The 26,363-nt window shown below is 43.9% G+C and overlaps 1 protein-coding gene across 2 annotated transcripts; it reads right to left on the reverse strand.

The window, feature by feature from the left end:
• Window positions 1-1,702: 1,702 nt before the first annotated feature.
• On the reverse strand, window positions 1,703-26,147 carry LOC124603589. 2 transcript variants are annotated; one of them, XM_047136408.1, is made up of 4 exons: window positions 25,901-26,147; window positions 7,019-7,207; window positions 5,529-5,621; window positions 1,703-3,083 (listed from the first exon to the last, which is right to left on the reverse strand). In XM_047136408.1, exons 1-4 carry the CDS (start codon window positions 26,019-26,021, stop codon window positions 2,683-2,685), a joined length of 804 nt encoding a protein of 267 aa, XP_046992364.1. In that variant the 5' UTR covers window positions 26,022-26,147; the 3' UTR covers window positions 1,703-2,682. The 2 variants fall into 2 exon arrangements, with proteins under 2 accessions (XP_046992364.1, XP_046992365.1); XM_047136409.1 differs by lacking the exon at window positions 7,019-7,207.
• Between the last annotated feature and the right edge of the window lie 216 nt (window positions 26,148-26,363).

The following is a 26,363-nucleotide window of genomic DNA, read 5'->3' on the forward strand; positions in this document are numbered from 1 at the left end:
GAAATGACGAGCTAAATTAGTCGTATGTTTCTTTTTTAAGAGTATCATCCGAGAATTCGCTGAAAAACGTCGATAGTTCGAGGGAAATTTGTGTCCCATTCGTCTCTTAAGGAGTGCAGTCTTGTATTAAGAGTATTAGTTATCAGAGATTTGAGCTACCAGGTCATCAATCATTCTCTTTTGTTAACTTGTTTGAAGTACGTACTGAAATGAAGGCTTCCCTAAGTAAACTACAAAGAACCGCTGCATTCATGAAACAAGTGAATAAAAGAAAGAATAAACTCAAACTTAATACGGAGAAAATTTTTTGGATAAGTAACGCAAGAAATTGTAAACAACGTTATCGCTACTGCATGTGTCTCGTTATGTACTCACAAAGACTGCTGTAATAGGTTTAAAATTTTATTATCCATACAGCAATTATTCTTCGTTGTCGCTTTCTAGAAGTCATTTTAGTACTCCATGAATATGAATAAATTTAATTGTTCTGTCAGTTTTCTTTGCTAGTTAAATTTTGACGAACTTCAATAAACTGACTTTTTGTGCTTGAGTCTTCAGGCGAATGCTCTCTGTTTGTTGTGACTGAGATTGTGCAGGGTAGGGACACTGGTCTAGTGTTCCAGAGGGCGATGGTCTGCCTATCCATACCTACGTTTCTTGTAGTCACACAACATCACTTAAAGTTAATGTAGGGATCGTTCCTCAGCGGTTTGGTGCCATAGGAACTTACCGCCTCATTAATAAGATTTTCAATTCAATTTGATTACATATTGAGCGTAGTAAGAGCCATGATAGAGGTTCGTCTCTAATTACAACCTTGTAGCAACTGGATGTCACCAGAAGGGAAAGAAAGATTTATGGAGCTATGTTTTAGTATTGTCACTATTGTAGTTAAGTTTTACAATGAAAATTATCACTGAAAAAATGAAAGCTTTTAAAGCACTGAAATGATCTTTGATTAGCCGGCCGGTGTGGCCGTGCGGTTGAAGGCGCTTCAGTCTGGAACCGCGTGACCGCTACGGTCGCAGGTTCGAATCCTGCCTCGGGCATGGATGTGTGTGATGTCCTTAGGTTAGTTAGCTTTAATTAGTTCTAAGTTCTAGGCGACTGATGACCTCAGAAGTTAAGTCGCATAGTGCTCAGAGCCATTTTGATCTTTGATTAGTGAAATGCTATCTATTCTCTCTTCCGTTACACTGAATCACGAAATTCAATTTTTGCACTGACATGTTACACTGGATGATGTGTCAGTTTTTCATCAATGGCTGTTTCCACGTTTTGTACTGCGTATGTTAAGTAATGTATTATTATTGGTCCTCGATTGCTTGTTTAACAACACTGAGTTTTTGGTGTCATTAAATTGTCAGTAAAAGCAAGAATTTACTAAACATTACAAATTCCCTAGAAAACAACAAGTAACAACTGCCAACTTAAAAAGCTAAGCGAATACGTGTAAGATACTCTTAGAAAGATGTTCAAGTAATGGTCTATTTTAGAACACACATGATTTGTGACTTGTGAAAAAGTGAAACCTTCTGCGCTCCTGCACCTTCTCATTTCCTTTTGCACAAGTGAACGTATTGAAAACTCAACCAAGTGCTATCTGGCGACTTTCATAAGGTAGTTATGTTCATTTTATGAAGCAGGAATTGGAATGATTGACGAAGGAATTAGGGTAGACTCAAGAAGTAAACGACACGGATTTTCATAAAAATTGTATTTAATAAATATAAATAGTATTCAAATAAATAAATAGGCAGGTACAAAAGAGCGTAGTACAAAATACATATATCGTGGGACTAGCATGTCTAGCCTAAGGCTCACTGGGAATGTGTACACGTCCGCTCATACGTACACAGGACGCGAATCAGTCAGGCAGTGGTTGCGCTCTCCGGGAACCGAACCCCGGTCACGCACGGAGTAATACTGACACCACCGTGGCACGCACTGGTCTGGCTCAGTCTGCTGCACACCGCGAGAAATCCCCTGAGTTCGAAGTGGAACACCTCTCCATTCCAAGCGCTCGGCGCAGCACGCCGATTGCAAAGGGAGCACACGTCTTCCTCGTACACTGTGCGCCAGACCAGTTTCACTGTACATTTCAGAGCGAAACAAAAGGCACTTTCGTTGAAGCTCGAAGCACTGAAGCCCTTCGAAGGATATTTCAGTCTTTGTTTTTTTTTATTTTTACAAAATTTTTCTTCAGTTGTGGTACTTACTATGTACACACACTATGAGAAACCTGGAGATCGTCTCCAGTGACAAAACACAGCCTTCATAACAAAAAAAAAAAGGTATCGGTGAGAGTTAGAAAACTCACGAATAAGGCACGTGAAAATGCGCCATTTAATGAAGAAACAAAAAATGCAACTTCTCATTTCATCCTCGATGAGATACTTCGTTATATGTCTGCACCGACCCGGGTGCTTATGAGAAATTAACAATACTCCAGTATCTGTACAGTCATCGACAGTGTAGACACAGCAGCTGGTGGTGAACGCACGTGGATAGCGTCGGCCGTGATGACCCGACTCCTGCGGCCCACCGCGCAGCCGCCTGTTACTCACTGGGAATCACAACCGGTAACGGGTTCCGCAGACTGGGAAGGCACTCTAGTGGAGCGGACTCGGCTGCAGGCTCGAGCTGTCTGGAGGGCGTTGGCCGCGCCCTGCGGGGGCGGCATTACGGTGGCTGGCTGTGGCTGTGGCTCTGGCTGTAACTGTGGGTGTGGGTGTAGGCGGACTGCGGCGAGACGCCCGCACTGTGCACGGGCACCGGCACCACGAACACCTCCAGCTTGTCCTTCTCGTCGGTGACGCCGTAGCACAGCGAGTCGTAGGGCGGCGGCGCGAACATGCTGTAGGGCGGGGGCGGCGGCCCTTCAGCCACGGCGGGCAGCCTCGGGGGCTCGTCCAGGCCCGCCCCCGCACCCCCGGCGGCGCCCGCGGCCTGGCTGCCCGCCGGTTTGTGGCAGCAGCACTCGCTGCAGCTCACCGCCAGGAAGAACGCCACCAGACCGCCGAACGATCCGATGTACCACACCAGCGACCACGGGTCTAGCTGCTTCGGCTTGTCGTTACCGTCTGCAAGAAGAGAGAAGTTCTATCTAAGTACACAAGTTTACTCACAGTAGGTCTACTGCCTAAGGGGAATGCTTGAAACTGAGGAATTATACAGGATGCAACGGTTATAAGTGCAGATATTTCTACTCCTGACTGGTGACGGTGTACTGGACAACATTACATCGATATTTACGTGATTTCCAGACTAAGAACAATAGCCATCATGAGTCATATGTTTGTGGGTTGGTTAGCACCTCGAAGCATATATGACAACAGGAATACATTAATGCTTATTTTCCACTGGGTAGCAGGTCAAGTGATCAGGCGTTGAGGTGTGAGCACATGGATGCGAAACGGGTGATCTACACTGACAGGCGTTGTCAACTTACAAGGGGAAAGCTTCAGACACGGCCAATCGATTCGGCTCAAATTTGACAGGTCGCTTGTATAGAACCTAAAACGAAGGAACGTAAGATATTTTGGGTCAACAACACCGCGTTTTTAGAAAATCATCCATAAAGGTAATGACGAGGAATCGAGGATAATTGTAAATAGAGCATTTTTCACCATCAGGTGTGGGACCCGAAAACTTATACTTTTCCAGAAATCGAGGTAAGAAACTTTTACTACTGTCCCTTCTGTACCCACATGGTAAACGATTTTCGCCGCCTGCACCGACAGCCCAACGGCCAAGGTAACTGCATGAGAATCGGAGAACCCGGGTTCGAATCTCGAAGAAACTGTATTTATTCACAAAACGTATTTCATTCGGCGCTGTAACGACGGAAAAACCACTACATGTATCCGCGAGGTTCGCGGCAGCCTGATGACGGAAAACAACTCTTTCCGATTGACTTATATAAGGTTCATGCTGGACACCTTCACTCTTCCAGGTTCACAACTACAATATGACGAATAGGCAACCGGGACAACATAACTCTCCCCGCGTGCATTCTGTCCCGTGCCTCGCTGTAAACAAGCGTCGCGCGGTTGGCTATCTGCGGTCCCTCGTGAGGAATTCGCAGCATTCTTACTAGGAGTTGTTTTCATGTGACAAGGCTTGAAAGTTTCATACTTTACTAACTGACGGCGTTCGGAAAATTAGTTTGCCTACCTTCTTATTATCATTTCTTATTGATTTACTTACCTTATTAAACCTCCTATCCCTATCAATTGAGATATGGAAAAATACAAGCGAAAGGAATGGCATCCGCTAGCTTTCTTTGAGATTCGAACCCGGGTTTTCCGATTCCCAGCCACTTACCTCGTCCGTTGCGCTATCGGTGCTGTCTGCGAAAAGCGTTTACCATGTAGGTACAGAAGAGGCAGTTGTAAAAGTTTCTTTCCTCGAGTTGTGGAAAAGTTTGCGTTTGCGGACCCCATACCTGATGATGAAAAATGCTCTATTTACAATTATCTATCGATCGTTCCAATTTTGAGTCGATTACTCGTCATAACCTTTAGGGGTAATTTTCTAAAAATTGCGGGGTGTTGACCCAAAATATGTTAGATTCCTTCGTTTTAGGTTGTATACAAGCGACCTGCCAAATCCGAGCCGAATCGGTTGGCCGTGCTTGAGGCCTTCCCCTTGTTAGTAGTGCAATACGACACTGCAGGGAATATCAGGCCGAAAAGTTCGTGACGTTTCTGAAGACTTAACGTGGAAGGAGAAGGTACCACGTATAAAAAAAATCTTCACTTACTCGTATTTCACCCTGTATATAAAACAACGATTAAAAATTTTCTGTTTGAGGTCATTGCTGCTACGCATATGCAATGTAGCATGACTCCGATGCAGATATGTAAGTACTGAAACGCAGGCACGGGATTAGTGTGACTTTCGTGCCTTTCTGACGTGCATGCAATAAATATGGAAACGTGAATTATGTCGACGTTATTACCAAATGCGTTCAAACAGAACCATGGAGCTGTTATTCTTTTCTAGCCTGCTGCAGTGGACATCCATCGGAGAATAAAACTGTGCATGAGCAGAAAATCTGTCGAAAATCATCGTTGTGGAAAGGTGCGCTGCTCCTTCATGAAACACACGCACCTATATTGCAGACGACGTAACGCTGAAGTTATGACAACTTGCGTGGGAGACACGCCAGCACCCACCCTACAGATCTGATTTCTGCCCAACACGCCTTTGGTCCCTTAGAAAGAGGCAATCATGTGCAGCAGGCACTTACGAACTACTTCAAACAGCAGGTCACGGTGCTTTACCATAGGGGTATCTTCAGCCTGGTGTATCGGTGGGACGATTGCCCTATTGCTTAAGGCGATTTTGTCTGATTGGCATGGCATACCGATTCTGACTGGACCCCCTTAGAACAGAAACTTTCTGATCTCCGAGATTATATATATATATATATATATATATATATATAGAGAGAGAGAGAGAGAGAGAGAGAGAAAGAAACACATTAACTTAGTTATCTTCTAATGTAGTTAGTTATTCCGTACCTGAGGACGGCGACTTCGGCGTTGTTGACGTCTTCGTTTCATCCTCTCTCTCCCCCCAGAATATCCTTTCTATTGGGGCGAACTCTTCGTCCTCTGCAACACAAGAAGAGGCACCATAAGAAGCGTATACAAAACTTTCTGCGTTTGACTTTAAAAGCTAGTGCAGGACAAAGAACAAGGAAAATTTTCAGGAGCACAGGTGTTTTCAAGAAATTAGATTGCGGAAGCTACTTTGTGCATTACATACACGATACCAGGGCTTGGCTCTTAAAAATAGTGATCGAAACCTCCGTAACGTATTATTAAGGAATACACCCAATAACAATGTCAAAAACTTATCGTAATAATATGCGAGTAACATGAGTCCTTTTATAGATTCCGTCATTTTTTATCTCTGAGTAATGGATAATGTCTCAATAAACCGTAAAAGCTGCTTTTCGGTATAAGATTTCCGGAGTTCTTTTCAGATAACTGGAATTAGTGTTGAAGATTCAATCAAGCCTTTTGTATCTTCCTACAGCCAAAACGCAGCTACACATATGTTGCTGTATTGCAGTTTAACAATGTTAAACATATTAATCTCAGCACACTGTCTCTTGGCCCAACTCCCGTTTCAGTCTAGTTCTCTCAGCAGACTAAAAGGGAAACACAGTATATGGTTCTTCCGCACAAGACAAACATCTGAAACGTATTCCTCAACGCATTTAAAATTGCGCATTCATTGGAGGTATATGTGGTGCCACTTTGCGTATTATTTTTTTATTTATGTGAAGTTTCTTCCTCACATTTCTAGAACCATGTGAGGCAAAGAACACTGAGTGCGTCAATACATACCGAAACATATTCACAGTAAGAGAGAACATGATTTTTTAAAATATGAACGTGTACCAGTCTTAAGGAGATACTTAAATTTCATCTTCTCTCAACTGTCGCCATGCATACAGTCGCGTAACAGAGTAATTAAATCTAATGAAAAAATGTAAATAGAAGGTTAACACATCCATGTAACTTAAATAACATAGATGTTTACTTCAATTTTTTAATTATAGCTGTTACTTACATTATATCATATTAAATGTTGAGTTCTAAAAAATTTAAGTGTTACTTGTCAAGTTATTTTTCTGAAGGACGAAAATGAGCAGGAGAGGAGAGAAATAGGACAAAAAAGGTGCAAGAGGAAGAAAGAAAAACTGACAGAGGAAGTGGAAGGAAGAATGAGGCAATGCAGGTCTATACGTCTAAAATGTTAATGGAACTACTAGTAACGGTACGCTTCAAACCTAAGTTGAGGAATTAGTATGTTTCTTTGGAAAGTATTGTTTTAAGGAAAAGAGTTATAGAGCCAATTGTTAGGAAGGTAAATCGTCGGTTAGTCAACAATAAAACTTGTTAATATAGGATTATATCGTCAAAAACGCACAAATAATTTTAGTTTTGTTAGGCACAAATACAAAGTTCTTTTACGCTTTACACTATTCTTGTTGATATACCTCTGTGCCTGGTCATCTCCGCACGCTCTGGTGCTAAATCTGTATCCTCCTCCCCGTCATCGAGTGTCGATGTTGAAAAAGGCAACAAATTTGCGGAAGTATCTTCACCGAATATGTATCCCATTTTTGAAATGTATCTCTTGAGATACTGTAGAATGGGATCAGCGTCCTTCTCGGCTTCAGATTCCCCTACAGAGAATGAAATACCATCAGAAACTAATTTACGTGCGATTTAGACAGACTGCTTCAAGAGGAAAAAGAACAATTAAGAAATAAGAACTTGCGGCTAAAACGGAACGTGCGTGCGCAGTTTTGAATGTTAGTAACATGCCTTAGCACAGCGAAGCAATAAGCTATGCAGCGTGTTAGTAAAAGCAGTCGTCACCCTCAAACGTTAATTTGGACGCGACAATTTTTTTTCTATGCGTGGCCCTCGTAGAAATGTTGTCAGCTTATTTTCCCTCCGTGCTATCTGTGAAGAAACCAGTCCAGCGAATTTGCGGGAAGATGCAAGCGGACCATTTTAAAGTTGACGTAATATCTGATTAGTGATATTTCTCACTACATTCAAACATAGGGCTCTGTAGACAGATCAGACTACAGCAGCTATCGGAAAGTCTTCGGAGTTTCTCGGTCATGAGCTATTAAGATTATGTTTACAGACAGTCAATCTGTTGAAAATAATGTATCAGCACCGCACTACAGTCCCTGTCAGATACGAATTAACACCTATGTTCACTTCTGCCAGCAGTTTATTCGATAAACAGAAATTATACAAGAACACGAGCAAATCACCAGAACAGAACGCACGAGTGTAGAAGGCTGATATCACAGCCTAGCGCGGCGCTAAATATTTGTAGAAAACTGGGATATCTTACATACTTGTAATATGACAGCTTAGTACTTGTTCAGCGTATGCGAGAAATGATGTTGGAATGATATCGCAGACAGTGTTCAACATTAATTGTTGTAGCATTAAAGAGCAAGGTCGCAATGGCTACGCTGCTAACGAACTTAACGACAGAAACAGAGCGAAATTTTTATACAGGCCGTAAACGGTAAACTGTTTACAACGTACCACCGTGGTATGGAGAAAGTCAAGACTAGCAAATTTATAGGCTACTGGGCCGCCTGTGATCTTCCTTCTCGGGAATATACCTCAAAATTTTGTAAGTTTATCTTGAAATACTGTAAAACTGCGGCCTCTGGCTAAAATACGCCCCAGAATGAAATGAAACAAAATATTATATTCATCTTTGATATCTGAGACTAACAGTTTAAGCGTAGAGATCGAAATGATATCAAAATCTCGCGCGACACGCATACGCTGGACCTTGGGTGGTTTTTGTAGGCCCATTTAAGGTACTTTTCATACATGTTTGACGACAAGTGGCCTGTATGAAATTGTTAACCTCGAGTTCCTGGCAGTACTTTCGTACGATGTGAACAATTATCGTTTACACCTTGCACAGAACGAACAACACTTTTCTAGCGCGCCAAGGGAAGGATACACGGCTCAACGCAGGCTGCCGGTACGACTGGTCTCGCAATATGTCCGTGACACAGACTCGTCGTAGGAATCACGGGTTTATGAAACCCGACAGTGGTTGTCGGTGGGCCCTTGTGGCCCTCTGAGAACCGGGTTACTGGCGACAGCGCGGGCCAGGAAGGTCCTGTGGCGAGGGACAGTATTCTGCGTGTGGGAAGCGGGACAGCTCCCACAATCTTCGTAGAAATAAACACTGGGACTGTCTCTTGCATTCCTTGCTTGCATTCGTGTTCGTTCTGCATCTTCGCCCAGAAAATAAGTTGTAAATGCGAATCGAGCACATTCATATAGCTAACTCACCAGTTGCAGATCAAGAAAATGGCAAGCTTCTATTTAATGATAGGGAAACGGAAAACTGTTGTCTGTCTACTGCAGAGAATGCTTCAGAAACAGATGTATACCTTAAACTGAAAGAACGGCTCAAGTGTGAGATCCGTATCACAGCTATTTAATAAGAGGGATCTTGGAGCGTATACAAAGACGAGTAGAGTCAACAGTCAGTAGTCAGTCTGACTAGTGTCACTAAACGCTAAAAATGGAACCTGCGCAGCTCTCCTGATCGCACAATTTGAAATAATATGTGTTACGTCCATGATCCACCAACGTTCTGCTGTCAGACGGCAACATGCAAGTCGAACTGTTCGTGTCAGTTACCTATTCCTTAAAAACCATCTGCTTGCACGCTGTTTTAGGCTGACACGAACGTGGAACTTAGAATACAATTTTGACAAGTAACTGCTATGAGCCGGCGTAGCTTACACTCCAACGTAGAGGTTTATTTTCGAACAATTTGGTTTACCTGCCTCCGCGTTATGAGTTGCAGTGCTACTCACTGAGCGACACGGAAGCAGATAGTAAGTTTTGCAAACCACAACTTAAGTTAGCATTATTTCAGTTCGTGCCTGAATAAATTAGGCGGTTAACAGCATCGCCTTCGGGAGGACGAAGGTTCAATCCCGCGTCCGGCCATCCTCATTTAGGTTTTCCGTGATTTCCCTAAATCACTCCAGGCAAATGCCGGGATGGTTCCTTTGAAAGGGCACGGCCAACTTCCTTCCCAATCCTTTCCTAATCCGATGAGACCGATGACCACGCTGTCTGGTCTCCTTCCCCAAACCAACCAACCAACCAACAGCATCGCCTGCGAAATGTAGAGCTAGTTCAGTTCTTCGTTGAACGCGCAATATACGGTGAACTGGCTGCATCGGGTCGTATAGAAACAGTATTGCCGAAGTTTCGGGAAAGTTGTCGAAAGTAATAAAAAATAACTAGCGTACTAGATAATTGACGGAAACTTACAGGGAAGAAGAGGTGAGAAAAGTCGTAAGTACTACCATAATAACTTCAAGATGAAGCGGTTTTGGCTCCTCGTTTTTCCTTCTTTTTATACGTCAGCCATGCAAACTGACAGGACAGTTAAACGATAATGAATAAATGTTGTTTGCTTCCTGTTGCACAATTTTAGGTGCAAAGTGAAGTCTAACTAAATATGGAAATAATAATAATGCTATTCCTTAATAATAAGAACGATGACAGAAAAAAAAAGGCATCAAATCAGTGCACAGAAAAAATAAAGGCAGACTAGGCCCCCGAAAAATTTTTGACTCGGGAAAATGTAGGAAAGTAGAGGGCGTTAATGGTAGGAAAGTAGATAGAAAGGTTTATGACATGTAAATGTGGAAAAACAGTTTCACAAGAAAATAATTCCGGCCAGACAGTCACCCAGTGGGTTATGCAGTTTTCTCAGTAAATTTAAGGCTATAAAGGGATTGGTTCGTTCCATATTCACACACTCTCTTGATAAGAAGCATCAGCTAACACTCTTCAAACCGAGGACTGTCTTGTGTTCACTCTAGTCCGGCACACAGGCTTCGCCACGAATGACCACGCCCAGTGCGCGACGCCCAACACCACGGCGACGCCTCTAAGGCAGCAAAGATTCACGTGCGCTCTCGAAAACAGCCTGGCACACGTCCGTCGCTGTCGAAACGCCCCACTTAAGCCGCATCATCTCGCGACTATTATCACCCCATTATTTGCACGCAAACAACTCTAATTTTAGTGTCATTCGAGTGTCGCATCTGAGCTCTTAAGGCGCAAACAATGGCGCATGGCTTAGGTTAATCCGCACCTCATTCTGCCGTCCCAAGAGAACAGTATTTCTTTCCAGGCAGCGGTGGCTGCAAGAACGGCACGGCATAGTTTCAGGCCACCAGTTGGTCAGCTTTTGCATAACTAAAACCCAGAAATACTAGAGACGAGCTGCCAGAGTGAAGTAAGCAGGCTGCGAGGTGGCGGGAATCCAAATGAACCAGCCGGTGCTCCAACAAGCGCCAACAGAGATGGGGATGCTGCGTCCTTTACAACCAAATTTTAACGGATTGAGTTGCGACTGGGTAACAGAAAACTAAAGGCATCAGACAACTAGAATGTCACCGAACCAAACTGTTGTCTACTAGAAACAATTCTATCAAATACGAAAGGACTGAAAGACGTCTTAAAACGAACAAGTGAACTTCAGTTTCTACGTAAGCAGTTGGGACGCATCGAAAGTGTAACTAACAACAAGAAGATCAAGACTTTTCCAGGCCGACAATTGCGGAAGCGCAACGGGCACCTGTAGGTCGAAGAACGAATTGCAAACATCAGCAAGAACATGATTAAAATGTTACAGATTTATTGACGAAATATTTGAAAGCATTTGAGATTGTCTTTGTGGGTGCAAGATTTAGACTTTTTTCTTGCTTCAGGTGCCACGGACAAAGATTTATTTAGAACTATACCACTCTCGACTCGGTTTTTATAAAATCACTGTTATTGACACGGCGATCAGTTGACTATTTAAGAGTATATGAGTGAGTATTTGGAAAAGGCTAACGACGTAATTTAGCTGTTCGTGGTGCAAATAACAGTGATTTGTTAAGAACCGAGATGGGAAATGGAATTGTCCTGTAAGAAGCTATCTAAAGCCTGTCTATTCAAATAGATCAATGCAGCGCAACAGTTGATTGCTAGGGTTAACGTATTATCGAGGTATCAGTACCTTTTCCTTGGGCATTTCAAAGGCAGTTGCTCAGGAAAAAGTCATCGAAACGTTCTCTCCCCGATCGTCGTTAGTACTGATATAGTATTCGTTTTCCTATTTGTCCTTCAGCAGACTACGTAAACTGTGTGTCCGAGCAAGTGATTACAGAGTCAGTAACTAACGTCCTTCTTCGAAAGCCTTATCGTTGAACAGGTGAAGTCTGACGTCAGTATAACAAGTGACTGATGTAACAGCCAGAAGGCAGATCTCAACAGTAGTGCAGTTTAGAAGACGAAGCACGTGGTCCGTGCGTTACAAAATCGTCCTAAGTGAGGAAGTTTTACCACGGGTATCATGCCTTGCAGGAAAAGCGCGATTTACTGACTAATCCGATATAAAATCTTCCCGCAATGTCCGCTGAGAACTTCCTAGCAATAAAAACTGCTGCTGTAGACGTGCGGAAGCGACTGTGTCACTTAGGGAGAAAGTTGTATTCCAAATAATGTCTAAGTTCATGACACTGCCAAACGAGGTTCCTTCAAAAAGAACGAGAGAGCTGCTAGGGAGGCAACAATCAAAAACTGTACGGATCCCTCCTAGCCAACACAATTTTTCACCCTGCTGGCTAGATTTAATGATCAGAGTTTATGGCTGATGTGCTTGTAGGGGAGCAGGGTGTACAACGCCTGGTGGACGTGTTGGCACGCAGTGGACGCAAGCGAGAAAGAAGGAATCAGAGGCATCTGTTTACCAGGCGCAGAGCGATGTTAATTTGGGAACCACGGAAGGGGCCGACGTGCTGTCTCAAAATATTCTTCTTGCCCAGCAGCGCAGATTTCATTCCTCTTTACTATCAGAAGTCACATTTCTGCTGCTGATTTTAAACTACGTTAAATAAACGCTAACACAAAGCTCTATCTGAGCAATGGAAGATTAAATATACAAAGTTTTTTGCAATGTGTCCATTTTACTGCATTTTACTTAAAGGTGAGATCGTCAATAACGTAACATCTTCATTAACACTGAGGACTGGATGCAGGCCCATATTTTCACATTCCTATAATGTTAAATAATCACTTTTATGTCTTTTTGCAACACCACACACTGCTTGACACACCACTAGCATACAAATTACAGGCAATTATGCGGCTCCAAGGCCGAATAGAAGAGGAAACTTGAGAAATATTTGTTTACGGTTGCAAAGGATGTTACGCCTAAAGATGCCAGACTGACTGCACTAACTAGGAGATGCAGGTTTTCAGTCTGTCGATTTCTCGTATTATGCTAGCTATGAGGCGTTTGCATAGAGTGAAATAAACCGTTCACAAAGACAAGCTGTCAAATACTATTTTACTTTATATAACATTTAGCGTTAGTTTAACGTAAAAAAATTGAACCCGCAGTGACACACGGATCATTAACACAGCCTTGTGAAGGGTACATTAGATGCATAAAAGAACCACAAGAGGAGGGGAGGGCTAGGGAGAGAGGAGAGAGGCGTTGCTCATGGGTACTCCACCGCTTATCTAAAGGCCACTGTAGTTCATAGTTACGACTGAATCACCGATAAGAGTCTGGTGAGTAAACCAAGTTAACTACAGCTCCAGAAAAAAAAAACTGTTTGTGAACTGCTCTTACGTTCGAGCAGAAATACACAGCGTATTGAAATTGCGTCAACTTTCTCTGGATTATCCAAAACCAATAGGACTATATTCAGTGTGTGTGTGATGTTCATGAGTGCAGTTTTGCAAACGTATTATTGGTATATTCTACAACGTGCTCGTATAGCGTAATGCCCTGCGTGCTCGCTTGCTAGGCAGGGAGGTAACACGGACCGGACGATTTATAGGTGTACAGATGGCGCACACGACATCCCTCGCTTCCTTAGGTTACCTTGACGGCTGGCGTCAGGGAGGGCATCCAACCACGATGTTAATAAAATGAAATCTTTCAAATCCTGAAGAAAGTGGACCCCCTATTAGACGGTTAACCAGGAAAACGCTACGAAAGACAAAGGAAGAATTGGTACACTCTAGAATCGTGTAGGAGTATCTCTTCTTTTTCCAGAAATTACCACTATCCTTTCCCTGTCTGCTTTTACACAGAAGACGTACTGTCGTCCTCTGGGCGTGTACTACCGACCAGGAAGCGGTTAGACCGCATAGCCTGATAACAGTGAGTAAGGGGAATGGGTTAAAATACGGCCGAGCAAATAAGCGTTATCTGCCCAACGGACAGGTACATCTCTGTTCAAACAAGCTCGCTCGCTTTCCTAAATACGGCCAGCTTGTGCGACAAACAGGTCTTTGCGGCTGGAGTTAAGAAAGACGGAACGGGATAAATAATTACTGCGTAGAAGGTCCTACATTCGCTGCGCGCAATACCTCTGACTCCTGGAACTTTTAGGTCATTTCAGTTGTCCGTCGTTAGACAGGAAAAGAAGCTTTGGATGGATCTCAAAACTTGCAGGGTAACATTCGCTGCCTGGTTCAGTTAGGCCGAAATTCTGACATTGGTAGGACATTTATAGGACGAAATAGTTAAAGTATAATTACAATTGTCACCACCAGATATATGCCTTGAATTAATGACGTAACCTTCTACTAAGTCGTAATGATTACAATGCATTCACATTTTATTTCAATTCTTACGTGGTTCGCTCTTCACCTGGAATATTTCTCTTGTTATATGCTGTCGCAGTCGCAGTCTCTCTCTCTCTCTCTCTCTCTCTCTCTCTCTCTCTCTCTCTCTCTCTCTCTCTCTCTCACACACACACACACACACACACACACACACACACACACACACACACACACACACACACACACACACACTTTCGCGTATACTGACAAGAATTTCTCCTGTGTTGCTCGATATGCGGAGATGACCTAACTGATTGTATCAATATTGAGCTAGCAGGAGACTGTAGTTGACACGGGGCGAAACTGTCAAGATTCAATCGGCCACAAATTGAGCCGGCCTTGCTGTAGCTATGCGTCCCCGAGGCCAGGCAGAGCTCACGTGGACGGAGCTGTTGCTAAGGCGACCAGTCTCTGCTGTCGCACAGTAAGAACTGGAATTCTTGCTCGCGCAGTATCCTCGAAGTCTCGGCAAGGTGGGTATAGCTGATGGCCGAAAAACAGATGTTTCCATAGTAAGAATTGAAGGTCATCGAAATTACTGAGGTATACAATTTTTTTAATAGTTCTACGAGCAAGAGTGCTTCCTGACGGGATAGTTATTAGTGTTAATCATATACTTACAAAACGATTAATTTCAGTACGCCTGGAGTTAGCTATCCCGACCTGTATTCTTAGAATTATCAAACAAAATGGGCATAAGTAGCATTACGTAGTTCTTAAATCATTTTTTGTCATATAAAACTATAAAACACATAAAATGCTAGGAAATATTTGCTCATCCACGAAGTACGACGTTATACTTGATTATTCCTGAGAATAAAATAACTCGTCCGTTTACGAATCTGTACAAAGCGATTGCGTATCACTGTGATTATGTAATGATAAAGAAACCGTTCGAAACAAATTTACTTACTAAATACGAACACCAAGGTTGAGAATTCACAGTTCCAAAACTTAGAAATCTGTCCACGATAAACTGAGCTGGAAACTGGCATTTGGAGATTAGTATGCCGTAAATGTTAAAGGCAACACACGACTCCTTAAAAACAGCATAACACAATAAGTGGTGCGACTCTACTGAACGTGGTAAGATGGAATGTTGCCTTATGCGTATTCGTGGCTGTGGAAAAAACTTTACGCTGCATTTTTAATTAGAAACATCCAGACAGATAATTCTTACATTTGTGTTAATTATTATATGACTCCTTTCGGAAATATTCTATGCACAATGTCGTCTACATGACGACATGTAAGCATCAATAAATAAGCGTTCCTTCATTTGGAAATTGCTTTTGTATAAAAGAATCAGCGAGTAGGTGGCTTGTTTCTCCACAAAAACAGCCATGAATCTACCACTAAAAACACAATTTTCAGTTGATGTAAAAAAGTCTGCTTCCGTAGCTGAGTGTTCATCAAGACTGACAGTCTAGTGGAAGACTCGGGTTCGACTCCCGGTACTGCCAGGTATTTTTCCTTGGTGGAACGGGGACCAGTAATGCCAGTTGTGGAACTGATTGACCGAGTGGCGGCGGCATCGGATTTCCTAACCCGAAAACAGGCGGGAGAGAGGTGAGCTGATGTCCACCCCTCCATATTGCGTCCAAATGACGCGAATGGCAAAGGATGACACGGCGATCAGTCTGTCCCGATTCTGCCGATTTTGGCCTAGAGGGCAATGTTTTAATATGAAAAGATGTTTTCGTTTTATGCATCCTTGCACTGAGGTGACAAAAGTCGTGGGACAGCGATATGTACATATGCAGATGGTGGTAGCATAGCGTACACAAGATACAAAAAGGACAGTGCATTGGCGAAGCTATCATCTGTACTCAGGTGATTCACGTGAAAGGCTGTCAGACGTAATTATGGCCGAACGACGGGAATCAACATATTTTCAACGTGGTATGGTAGCTGGAGCTGGACGCATAGGACATTGCATTTCAGAAAACGTTAGGAAATATGTGAAGAGAGTGCTGAGAATACCAAATTTCGGCATTACCTCTCACCACTAACAACGCCGACGGCCTACGCTTAACGACCGAGAACAGCGGCGTTCGCGTGGAGTTGTCAGTGTTAACAGACAAGCAAGAGTGCGTGAAGTAACTACAGAAATGAATGTGGGACGTACGGCGAACGTACCCGTTAGGAGGATGCGCCGACATTTACCGTTAATGAGCTATGGCAGCAGACGAACGACGAGGTTGTCGTTGCTAACAGCAGCACACCGCCTTCAGCGCCACTCCCGGGCTCGTGACCGTACGGGTTGAAACCTAGACGACTGGAAAACCGTGACCTGGTCAGATGAGTCCTGATTTCAGTTGGAAAGAGCTGATGATAGGTTTCGAGTGTGGCGCAGAGCCCACAAAGCCATAGGCCCAAGTTGTCAACAATTCACTGCGGAAGCTGGTGGTGGTTCCATAAAGTTGTGGTCTATGTTTACATAGGCTGGGTTTTCTGGATGCTCTGCGACTTGAAGACCGTTTACAACCGTTCATGGACGTCATCTTACCAAACAACAGTGAGAGCACTAATGCGCTGCTTCCTGGACTCGGGTAGGCGCGCCGTCTCCGAACCGAATCCGCCCGGCGGACTAACTACGAGGGTCGGTATGCCGGCCAGCCTGTACTCTGTTTTTAGGCGGTTTTCCACGTCCCACTAGGTGCATACTGGGCTGGTCCCGACGTACCGCCTCAGTTCCATGACGCTCAGACATTTGAAAACGTTCGCTCTACACTAGACGCAGACAGCTGGGGTACTCTACTTACATCCCAAAGGGTTCGGGGTGGCAGCAGGAAGGGCATCCGTCCACCCTCTGCAACTAACACTGCCAAATCCGCAATAACACTGCCTACCTCGCGTCAGCCGAACAAGGCCCACAGAAAGAAAGAATGAAACTTTTATGGATGACTATCCACCATGTCACTGGGCCACAATTGTTAGCGATTGGACAGTTCGACCGAAATATTTGGCCATCCTCATCGCCCGAGATGAATCCCATCGAACATTTACGGGACATAATCGAGAGATCAGTTCGTGCACAAAACCTGGACTGACGACAGTTACGCAATTGTGAATGGTTATAGAGGCAGCGTGGCTCAATATTTCTTCAGGGGACTTCCAACAACTTGTTGAGTCCGTGTTACGTCTAGTTGCTGAACTACGTCGTGCAAATGAAAGGTCCCACACGACATTAGGAGGTATCCCACGACTCTGTGTATAGTCCGATACCTACTTACTGTGTATACAGTTCTGACTTGTCTGCTCTCGGAATTAATACGCTTATCCCGCTCCCTGACAGATTCCATCGCTGGTGTACGATCGCTCCTCTGAAAGCCGCACTGGAGTGTGAGCTACCCCGCGCCAGCGCGGCCTAGCGCGTGAGTTAATACGGACCACGGAACCCTAACACGGCGAGCCCCGTTCGCAAGCTGCCTACAGGCCTTGAGCGCCTAACGGAAACCCGTCGGCCGTGGCGGCTTGGCGGGCACCGCGTGCTCCATAAAACACGGCGCGCCGCACCGCTCGGTGCAGCACAGATCTGGAGCACTTCCGGCTGCCGCGGGCTCTCGCAGCTGCACCGGCCTTCCTGTTCTGTCCTGCCTCACCACTCTGCTGTCCACTGTAACAGCTCGACAACTGCTCTCGGACCGTATATTGTAAACGGACATCTTGAATCAAGAAAAGCGGTGCAACACCAAATCGATTTCCGACCGCACTTAGGTATCCTTTGTCTCCTACTGCAACGCAACCATCAGTAACTTGTCAGTCAACTGTGAGAACATCAACAACAAATAGTTACGTAATCTCTCTCATGCCAAAGCCGTACCTTCCACCGGCACTGCCTTAAACGATGTGGCTATCTAGACCGCTACAAGAAGATAGCCGGCCGGTGCGGCCGTGCGGCTCTAGGCGCTTCAGTCTGGAACCCCGTGACCGCTACGGTCGCAGGTTCGAATCCTGTCTCAGGCATGGATGTGTGTTATGTCCTTAGATTAGTTAGGTTTAAGTAGTTCTAAGTTCTAGGGCACTGATGACCACAGATGTTAAGTCCCATAGTGCTCGGAGCCATCTGAAACATTTGAACAAGAAGATAGAAATTGTAGTAAAAAGCCGTTCGTTCTAATTTAGCCATTCCTCGTGACACTCTTTCTCCTGATAGTGCTATACCCTCGAGATACGTAGGAGGAATTCTGTACACTTTGAAAAGAAAAAAAAAATAGTGGTTGAGTTAAGGCTCTTAAGGCGTGCATTGTTAACTCTGTCGGCAAGAACTTCACCTGCAAAAGTTGAATGTCCGAGTTCAAGATTTGGTCAGGTAATTTTAGGATTAGTACTGCTCTTTATGATACTTATAAAGGTAACGGCAGATAACGCAAGGTACATTCCTCCCAACTACGTTTCGCCACCCTTGTTGGATCGCCAGTAGGCTTTGATTGTTCCCCACTGTTTACGTCATGACAAAATCCAGATGTAGAATTCACAAATACGTTGTTGTTGTTGTCGTCGTCTTCAGTCCTGAGACTGGTTTGATGCAGCTCTCCATGCTACTCTCTCCTCTGCAAGCTTCATCATCTCCCAGTACGTACTGCAGCCTACATCCTTCTGAATCTGCTTAGTGTATTCATCTTTTGGTCTCCCTCTACGAGTTTTACCCTCCACACTGCCCTCCAACACTAAATTGGTGATCCCTTGATGCCACAAAACATGTCCTACTAATCGATCCCTTCTTCTAGTCAAGTTGTGCCACAACTCCTATTCTCCCCAATTCTGTTCAATACCTCCTCATTAGTTATGTGATCTACCCATCTAATCTTCAGCATTCTTCTGTAGCACCACATTTCGAAATCTTCTATTCTCTTCATGTCCAAACTATTTATCGTCCATGTTTCACTTCCATACATGCCTACATTCCATACAAATACTTTCAGAAACGACTTTCTGACACAAATCTATACTCGATGTTGACAAATTTCTGTTCTTCAGAAACGCTTTCCTTGCCATTGCCAGCCTACATTTTATATCCTCTACTTCGACCATCATCAGTTATTTTACTCCCCAAATAGCAAAACTCCTTTACTAATTTAAGTGTCTCATTTCCCAATCTAATTCCCTCAGTATGGTTACAGAATATTACCTGCAAAGCGCTATATGCTTTGTGAGTATTCCAAACAGGTTTCCATGGATATTTTCGTCACGTACTATTACGACGTCCGTTTGCAGGTGCTGTAACCATGCCTGTTCAAGTCACGAATAGATATCTTTCGTCTGAGTAATCGGTATGAAGATCAGTATGAAGATTATAGTTCAGCAAACTGTCAGGGACGTGGTAGTTAAAATGCGTCTCGGACTGGGTAACGATCAGACATACAATGGACTTCAGCCTAGCCAAAAACAGTTCGACATTCGCTTTAAGTGATTTTGGAAAAACGCTGAAAGTTGAAATATTGTAGGCAGGGCATTATTATTATTATTATTATTATTATTATTATTATTATTAGAGTTCTATTTCTTCCAAATAATAGAAGTACAGTGGCTTAATTATTGCGCCATCCTCTCTAGGTAAAAATATGAGTAACAGTGAAGAACAATATGTGGTAGTATTTATGGGAAAATCTCGTATCTAACTCTTGAACCGTTTATGAAATTGTGGGACATGCATTATATGATGTTTAATTTAGTACATTATCTTCGGTGGAGATATTACAAGAAGATACCTAACTAAGCTGAAAGAATGGAAGAAATATGTTTCACTTAGTAGAAAGCTAGGGACGAACTGTACTCCTGCAACAGTATCTTTTGCGTGTTTTCCCGGCAACTTAGTAGTACGTGAATATACATGTGACCGGCGTAAGAGTCGTGGGCGTACCACAGCACGGGGTGAAAGTGAAACAGTGACGGCGGACCTTTGTGTATGTAATGCGTCCGCCTACGTATCCTGGCCGAGGCGGCCTTGGGTCGGCTGCCTGTGCACGCCCATTGCGGAGTCGAGCGGCGTGCGCCCTGCCAGAACACACCCACCCTCAGCTGGCGGGCCGCCAGTCAGTCGCTGCGCGCCGGATGACAAAAGGACCACACACGACACGCCCGCCGATGCCATCCGAGGGCGTCGCTGCTCTTCGCGGGGCGCCGGACGCATCCAGAAAGGAAGGTCTGCGCATGCGCACACTGCCGGCACTTGTCCGTGCCGTGTTCGGAGAAGGTAATCGTAGTTCGAGACCTGGAAGAGCACTCGAATCGAGTCCAAAGTGAAGCTTACAGGAACTAATTCGGTGTGGAATATTGCAGAGCACTACTCCTTAACGAAACTGATTCGTGATGCGTCCACAAAAATCGATCTTTACGAGTCTTCCCCTTCGCTGCCCGCTTGTATCTTCCAACCGAACTTGATAACCAGTTTTGGTGTCACTGCGACAGTAAAATCACGTAGTTTCACGATATCAATTAGCATATAGCGATGTCCGTGAAACACACACACACACACACACACACACACACACACCTCGAGGACTGCACTTGTAGGACACTGTTTCTTATTAGCGTACTACTGTACCAAGGAACTGTAACAAACTGATAGTCTCCTACGAGAACAGCATTCAGATCCATGTCACTTGGAACGTGATTTCAGCATGTTCATGATTCATCACCACATCTCATCACGAAAGACATGCGAATTACAGCGCAAGCTTTATATAAAACAAAAATACTGTTATAAGTAATGGAAGTGAGCGAAAACTTTGTGCCTTGTAGAATGATGAAGCTGCTGTAAATATTTCACATTTGAATATATGACACCTGTCATCTGGCTTATATGTTATTTCGAGCTGAAAATGCATGACTTAAAAAATATAATACCGTGAAAAGATCCGGCTATTAAAATTCTTAAACCCTGGTTAGAAACTGATGCTGTGTGGTGAATAGCAAGCTGGTCACAGATATTTCAAACTGAAATATCGGACCACGCCTCAACTCAAAACTTTGACTTAGCAGTGTCTTCTAGACATTCTCTCTTTCTACCTGAAATTTGCCTACTAAGCTAACGAGGATACCATTTTAATGGGATGTCCAGATACATTAATGAGTAGTCACTATGGACGGTCCTCTAGTAGGAGCCGTAAGTCAAGTTGTCAAATGGCATGTTTTGACGCAAATATCGACAAAGAAATGTTTATGGGTACTGATAAAGAATACTCAGTTGAAACTGGTAATGTCGTTAATCAATTTATATGAGTGTTCACTGATGGAAGTAATGTGCTAACGGATGTTCTGTTAATCACGTGGCACGTTTGAACAAAGGATTATTTGGATAAAAGTTATCGGTAAACTTGCCACTTCAAATTCAGACAACATCCGAAGCTCTCGATGTCCACGTCTATCATCGTGAGCAGACATATCACTTGACGACTATGACATATAGTCATAGAAAGCAACGGATTTTATTGGACTCTGAGGCAGCAAGTTTACCGAGAACTTTTTAGCCAAGGAATCCGTCGCGAAACAAGTGGCAGATCAAGGAATATTAGGGCTTAACGTCCCATCGACGAGCTCTTTGTGAACGGAACACAAGTTAGTAATGGGAAAGAGTGGAGAAGAAAATCGGATGTGTCTCCTTCCAGAGGAACTATTCCAGCATTTTGATTACGCGATTTACAGAAATCACGGGACAGTTAAATCTCTCTGGCCGGATGGAGATTTCAACATTGTTCCTCCCGAATACTATTCAGTTGTGTTACCACTGTGCCATCACGCTTGTTAGGACTGTAATAGGAGTATCTTAATTTAACGAAATAGGAAGCTACACTATTCGTATTAGAGAACATAATTACATCGGAAGACACTTCCACAGCTTCAATCGGAGTGCGGTCCCTGGGTAGACATTGTTTTTCTCTTATTTCGAAAAACGTACTCTCAGAGCTCTGCAGTGAGTAGTACTAACACCTCATCCTCTTCCTGGCCTCAATATCTCACACATTATAGAGGGATGTTGACTCGCTTTTTCACGCTAGCAAATGAGAAGATGGAATCCAAATAGCGACGGCTGTGGTCCTGGCGTCACCTGACAGGTTGTAGTGTTAACATTATAAAACAATGTGTGCAGAGTGTTTGTACTGCGTGCAGCGACTGGGGGTGTGAAATGAAAGAACACTACAGCACTAACCCATCTGCATCGTGCCAACCTTATTTTTATTTTTAGATGTTTCCCTAAAATACTTCAGGCAACTGCTGGGATCGTTCCTACCACAAGGCCACGGCCGACTACCTATCCCATCCTTATCAGACTACAGCTCTACGTAATTGATTGTCATGTTAATTAGTTTATTTTTGTTATTCATAAATTTTATTGCCAAGACATGACAAAAATCCTTGAAAGATGGCGCTTCACTTGACTACGGCCAAGTGGCAGTTGTGCCTCCGCAAATCGTCGGCCACCTAGCAGCAGGCGGGTGACAAGTGAAGCGAGAGAGCGGCAGCGGCCGGTAACCGGAGCCCGCAGGTGGCGGGGGCAGCCAGCGCGCCAGAGATCAAACTCCGCAAATAGGCGGCAGCAGCTGATCGGAGCACCGCCTGCGTCACGGACAACCTTGCCCGGCGCACGGTCGCAGCTCGCGACCGCCGGGGGGCTCGCCCACCGAGCGAATTTTCCACGGAATGCCCTTCCGATACGTTTCTCCAAAGTGGCTTGACTCATTTACGGGGTCGAGAAAACGATCAGTATACGGTCGCTTTCGATTCCGGGAAGTCGATAAGTCTCCAGCTTGCAAATGCAGTGGATTATCGTTAATATATTTTGCCGTGCAGTCGGAACACTTGCGATCTGTTTGCTACCCCAGACAGTGAGATCCGAACGAATCTGAATATAAAGCTCACTTTTTTTAAATAGTTAAAAATCAAAAACATTTCGAGTAGTCAGGGGCCCATAGCTTGTAGACATTCACGGAAAACCATAATTTTTTTTATTTATATTTAACTTTGTGGCAGCTACTGCTGAGGCTACTTCAAAACATTTTAAGGAGGCACTGATTCACAGATTTCAAGTATTTCTGAAAAACTCTTATTTGGCACATCAGCTGTACGTCATTTAGTTAAAATTAGTTAAAACAGTCAGTTCCTGTCAAATAAGAGGCTGTCCTTAGGAGCGTCTCTTCCTTTAATACTTTGACCTGTTTTAAGAGAGAGAGAGAGAGAGAGAGAGAGAGAGAGAGAGAGAGAGAGAGAGAATGCTATTTTACTAAACCATGACTGTTCAGAAATTCCGAAACATGCCTAGACAAGCGAGAGATTTCATCGCGTCAAACGAACTAGAGAAGAAATTTCGTGTTGTAACTAGAAATCTGATGCCTGTAAGTAACAATTTAAACTCGTAGGAATAATAAAAATTTCCACAGCAGCTGTCTGTGGTACATGTTTTTAGGTCAGCCAAAGATCAGCCTTTAAGACAAATTATTTGTCTCATTACCTATACGGAATCTAGCCATTCAGAAATCACTGATAGCAATAATTAGTTATTGAGGTCGTATCCAACATGTTTCGTGTTCCGTTAGTTCTGAGGTCAAAATATTTGTAATTAATTTGCATCCCAAGTCTACAGGAGGACTGAAGCTAGTGGGTGACTGACACCATTTCTCAGACACTGATTGGGTGTGATATTACTAAAAACCGCGATTAGGTGTTACCGTCCCAAGTCGCTGCAAAAGGATTCAGTTATCAAAGTTAAACAATGGCAACAAGCCACTGAAAACCACATTACGTGGAATAAATATACTGAAATCTATTTTAATTGTTATATTTTGTCAGGTATCCTTTTTCCTTTGCAGTTCATGTTCACGGTATCGTAACAAGAATGGGTATTTTGCGTGCAAGTGTGATATTAAGTAAGTAAAAAAAAACCTTCTGTAAGTACGACATATCTCACTGCTCACACTAGACGCTTTGTTTGATTCTACGTATTTTGCAACATCCCCACATTATGCATTTGTGTAAGACACTATTACTCAATTTCCCTAGGAAACTTAGTTCATTTGTTTGCGATCTTTGTATCTTACTCCGACTAACGGACAGGAAAAACAAATTTCATTGTACTTCAAGTTGTACTTTAAGTTTTAACAATGACAAAGACGTGCAGTCGTTCAGCTATTGGTTGGTTCTGGGATTGACACACTGTTGCAATAACGTATGTACAAACAACTATTGCTGAAACTCTGAACTATCAAAAAACTATTAACAGTAATTGCAATGAAATCCATTACTCACAGTTGTGCTCTTGTTGCTGCGGCAGATCGAAACAATTTTGCATAAAAAGGACACTTAACTGTTTACTAGCGTATGCAAAATTTGTGATAGACAGAAAAAGAGACCTAACTTCTCTCGCCAACACCGAGCTTGGCAGCGCCAGCCATTCGGCTATTCCGGTCACATAAGAGAGCCCTGTTCACTTTTAACGTCAGTGAGTTAGGACAGCAGACGATCCGATGTTGACGGAGCGAAGTCTAGAATAAACAGTGCGTGAATTCAATCACCTGACTCTCCATTGGGCTTCTGCGGCACGCGATATGAGGTAGCCGAACATCAGATTGAATTAACTGCTGTAATTCCAATATGGTTGCTACAGCTGACATGTTTCATGTAAAACTAGCATGACTAGAATGCATCGATTTAATTTTTGTTTCGGAAAATACTTGTCGTTGAACTAGATGCTGAAGTTTCGATGGCGTTCACTGGAATCATGCACGTGAGTGGCTAGTTTCCCGAAAGAGTAGTTTTATAGGAAACGCTAATACGGCTTAACTACTCTTGTGTTTCTAACAGACCGTCCTGTGGCAACAAAAAATATCATTGGTTTGTCATTCTTTTCTCGATTTCAATGTTTACCAGACATTTATTTCATTGACTGAATTCTCTATCGGTTCGTGGAACAATAAGGCAATAATGACAAAAAGAAGAAAGAATTCCTTAAGGTTTTGCAGTTATATTGGTTTATTCAGGTCTTACGGGATCTAATGATTGCATAACCCGGCGAAAACCAGTTTGTGAATAAATTAGCAGTCTAGTCAAGGAAGAGATTCCTCCTTTTTTGTTAGGATGGCATTTGTCTCGACACTGGAATGGTACGGATGAAATTGGAAGAGTCATACATTAGACTGACAACAAAGCACTCCATATTCTGCTACATTCATTCGTAGACATACTATAATGAAACGGGTTAATGATGAGAAATGAAAACTGTGTCGAACCTGAATTCGAACCGGCGTCTGGGTCACCGCGTAACAAAACTTCAGTTTTTCACTGTTTACTCTTCATATCTGACGCGTGTGAATCCCTTCATTATAGCATCACCTTTGCCTCTAAACACATTGTTAGATACAATGTCGAGTCTCTTAGAAGAATCACACTGACGCGAAACCTTAGAAATCCTTCAGGTCACCCACTAGTATTATCAGTTCCATCACCATTCAGAACGAAATAAAACAGAAAACTTTGGTGACCACCGCACTAATCGCGATAGAGGAGCACAAAATCTGTGGCACTTTTGCAGTTTACTCGTCACTACGTTATTTCCCGGGGAAACCTCTAAACACCTCGTCTGAAAAGCTTAGAGCATAGCGGCGAACGTGCCCTGAACACCGGCTGCGAGAGACAGCTCGGGGACGCAGCGGTAAACAAGAACTCACCGTCGGGCTGAACGGGTGTGGCGAGGGCTGCGGAGAACATTAGCGGCGTGACGACCACCAGCAGGAAGAACACCAGCTGCCACCAGTTCCAGGGGCGGCCCTCTCGCGGCGTCGACGTCATGGTTCCGTGGCGCGTCGCGGTACCGCCGTATACTTGCGAAGTGCTGTCGTATTCTGTACTCTGCAGAAGACCGCCGGCTCGCACTCGACTCTCACCGCACACACTGTCCGTCTCTGTGACTCAGCAAGCGCTGTCTGGCGCGCCGACCGCAGCGCCGGCGGATATATACAGCGCCGCGTGACGTCACGGGGCAGAGGCAGGCCGCGTCCGCGCCGCCGCGCCGCGCCGTGCCGGCAGCGTCGCTTATCTGCCGGTACCCAGAAGGAGTGCTTAGCGGTAAAGGCGGCCGCTTGCATCACATCTCGAGAACGTCTGCACAGCAGTGGACTTCGTCTCGTCTTT

Source organism: Schistocerca americana, chromosome 1 (assembly GCF_021461395.2).
Source record: "Schistocerca americana isolate TAMUIC-IGC-003095 chromosome 1, iqSchAmer2.1, whole genome shotgun sequence".
NCBI lineage: Eukaryota > Metazoa > Arthropoda > Insecta > Orthoptera > Acrididae > Schistocerca > Schistocerca americana.

Bases quoted from the DNA above. Each gene is read 5' to 3' on its own strand.
- LOC124603589 (XM_047136408.1), bottom strand. From the start codon at position 26,021: ATGACGTCGACGCCGCGAGAGGGCCGCCCCTGGAACTGGTGGCAGCTG. The intron at 5,622-7,018 runs GTATATCAACAA...CTTGTGTTGCAG, and splicing joins GGAGATGACCAGGCACAGAG to AGGACGAAGAGTTCGCCCCA. The intron at 3,084-5,528 runs GTACGGAATAAC...CTCTTCTTGCAG, and splicing joins GCCGAAGTCGCCGTCCTCAG to ACGGTAACGACAAGCCGAAG.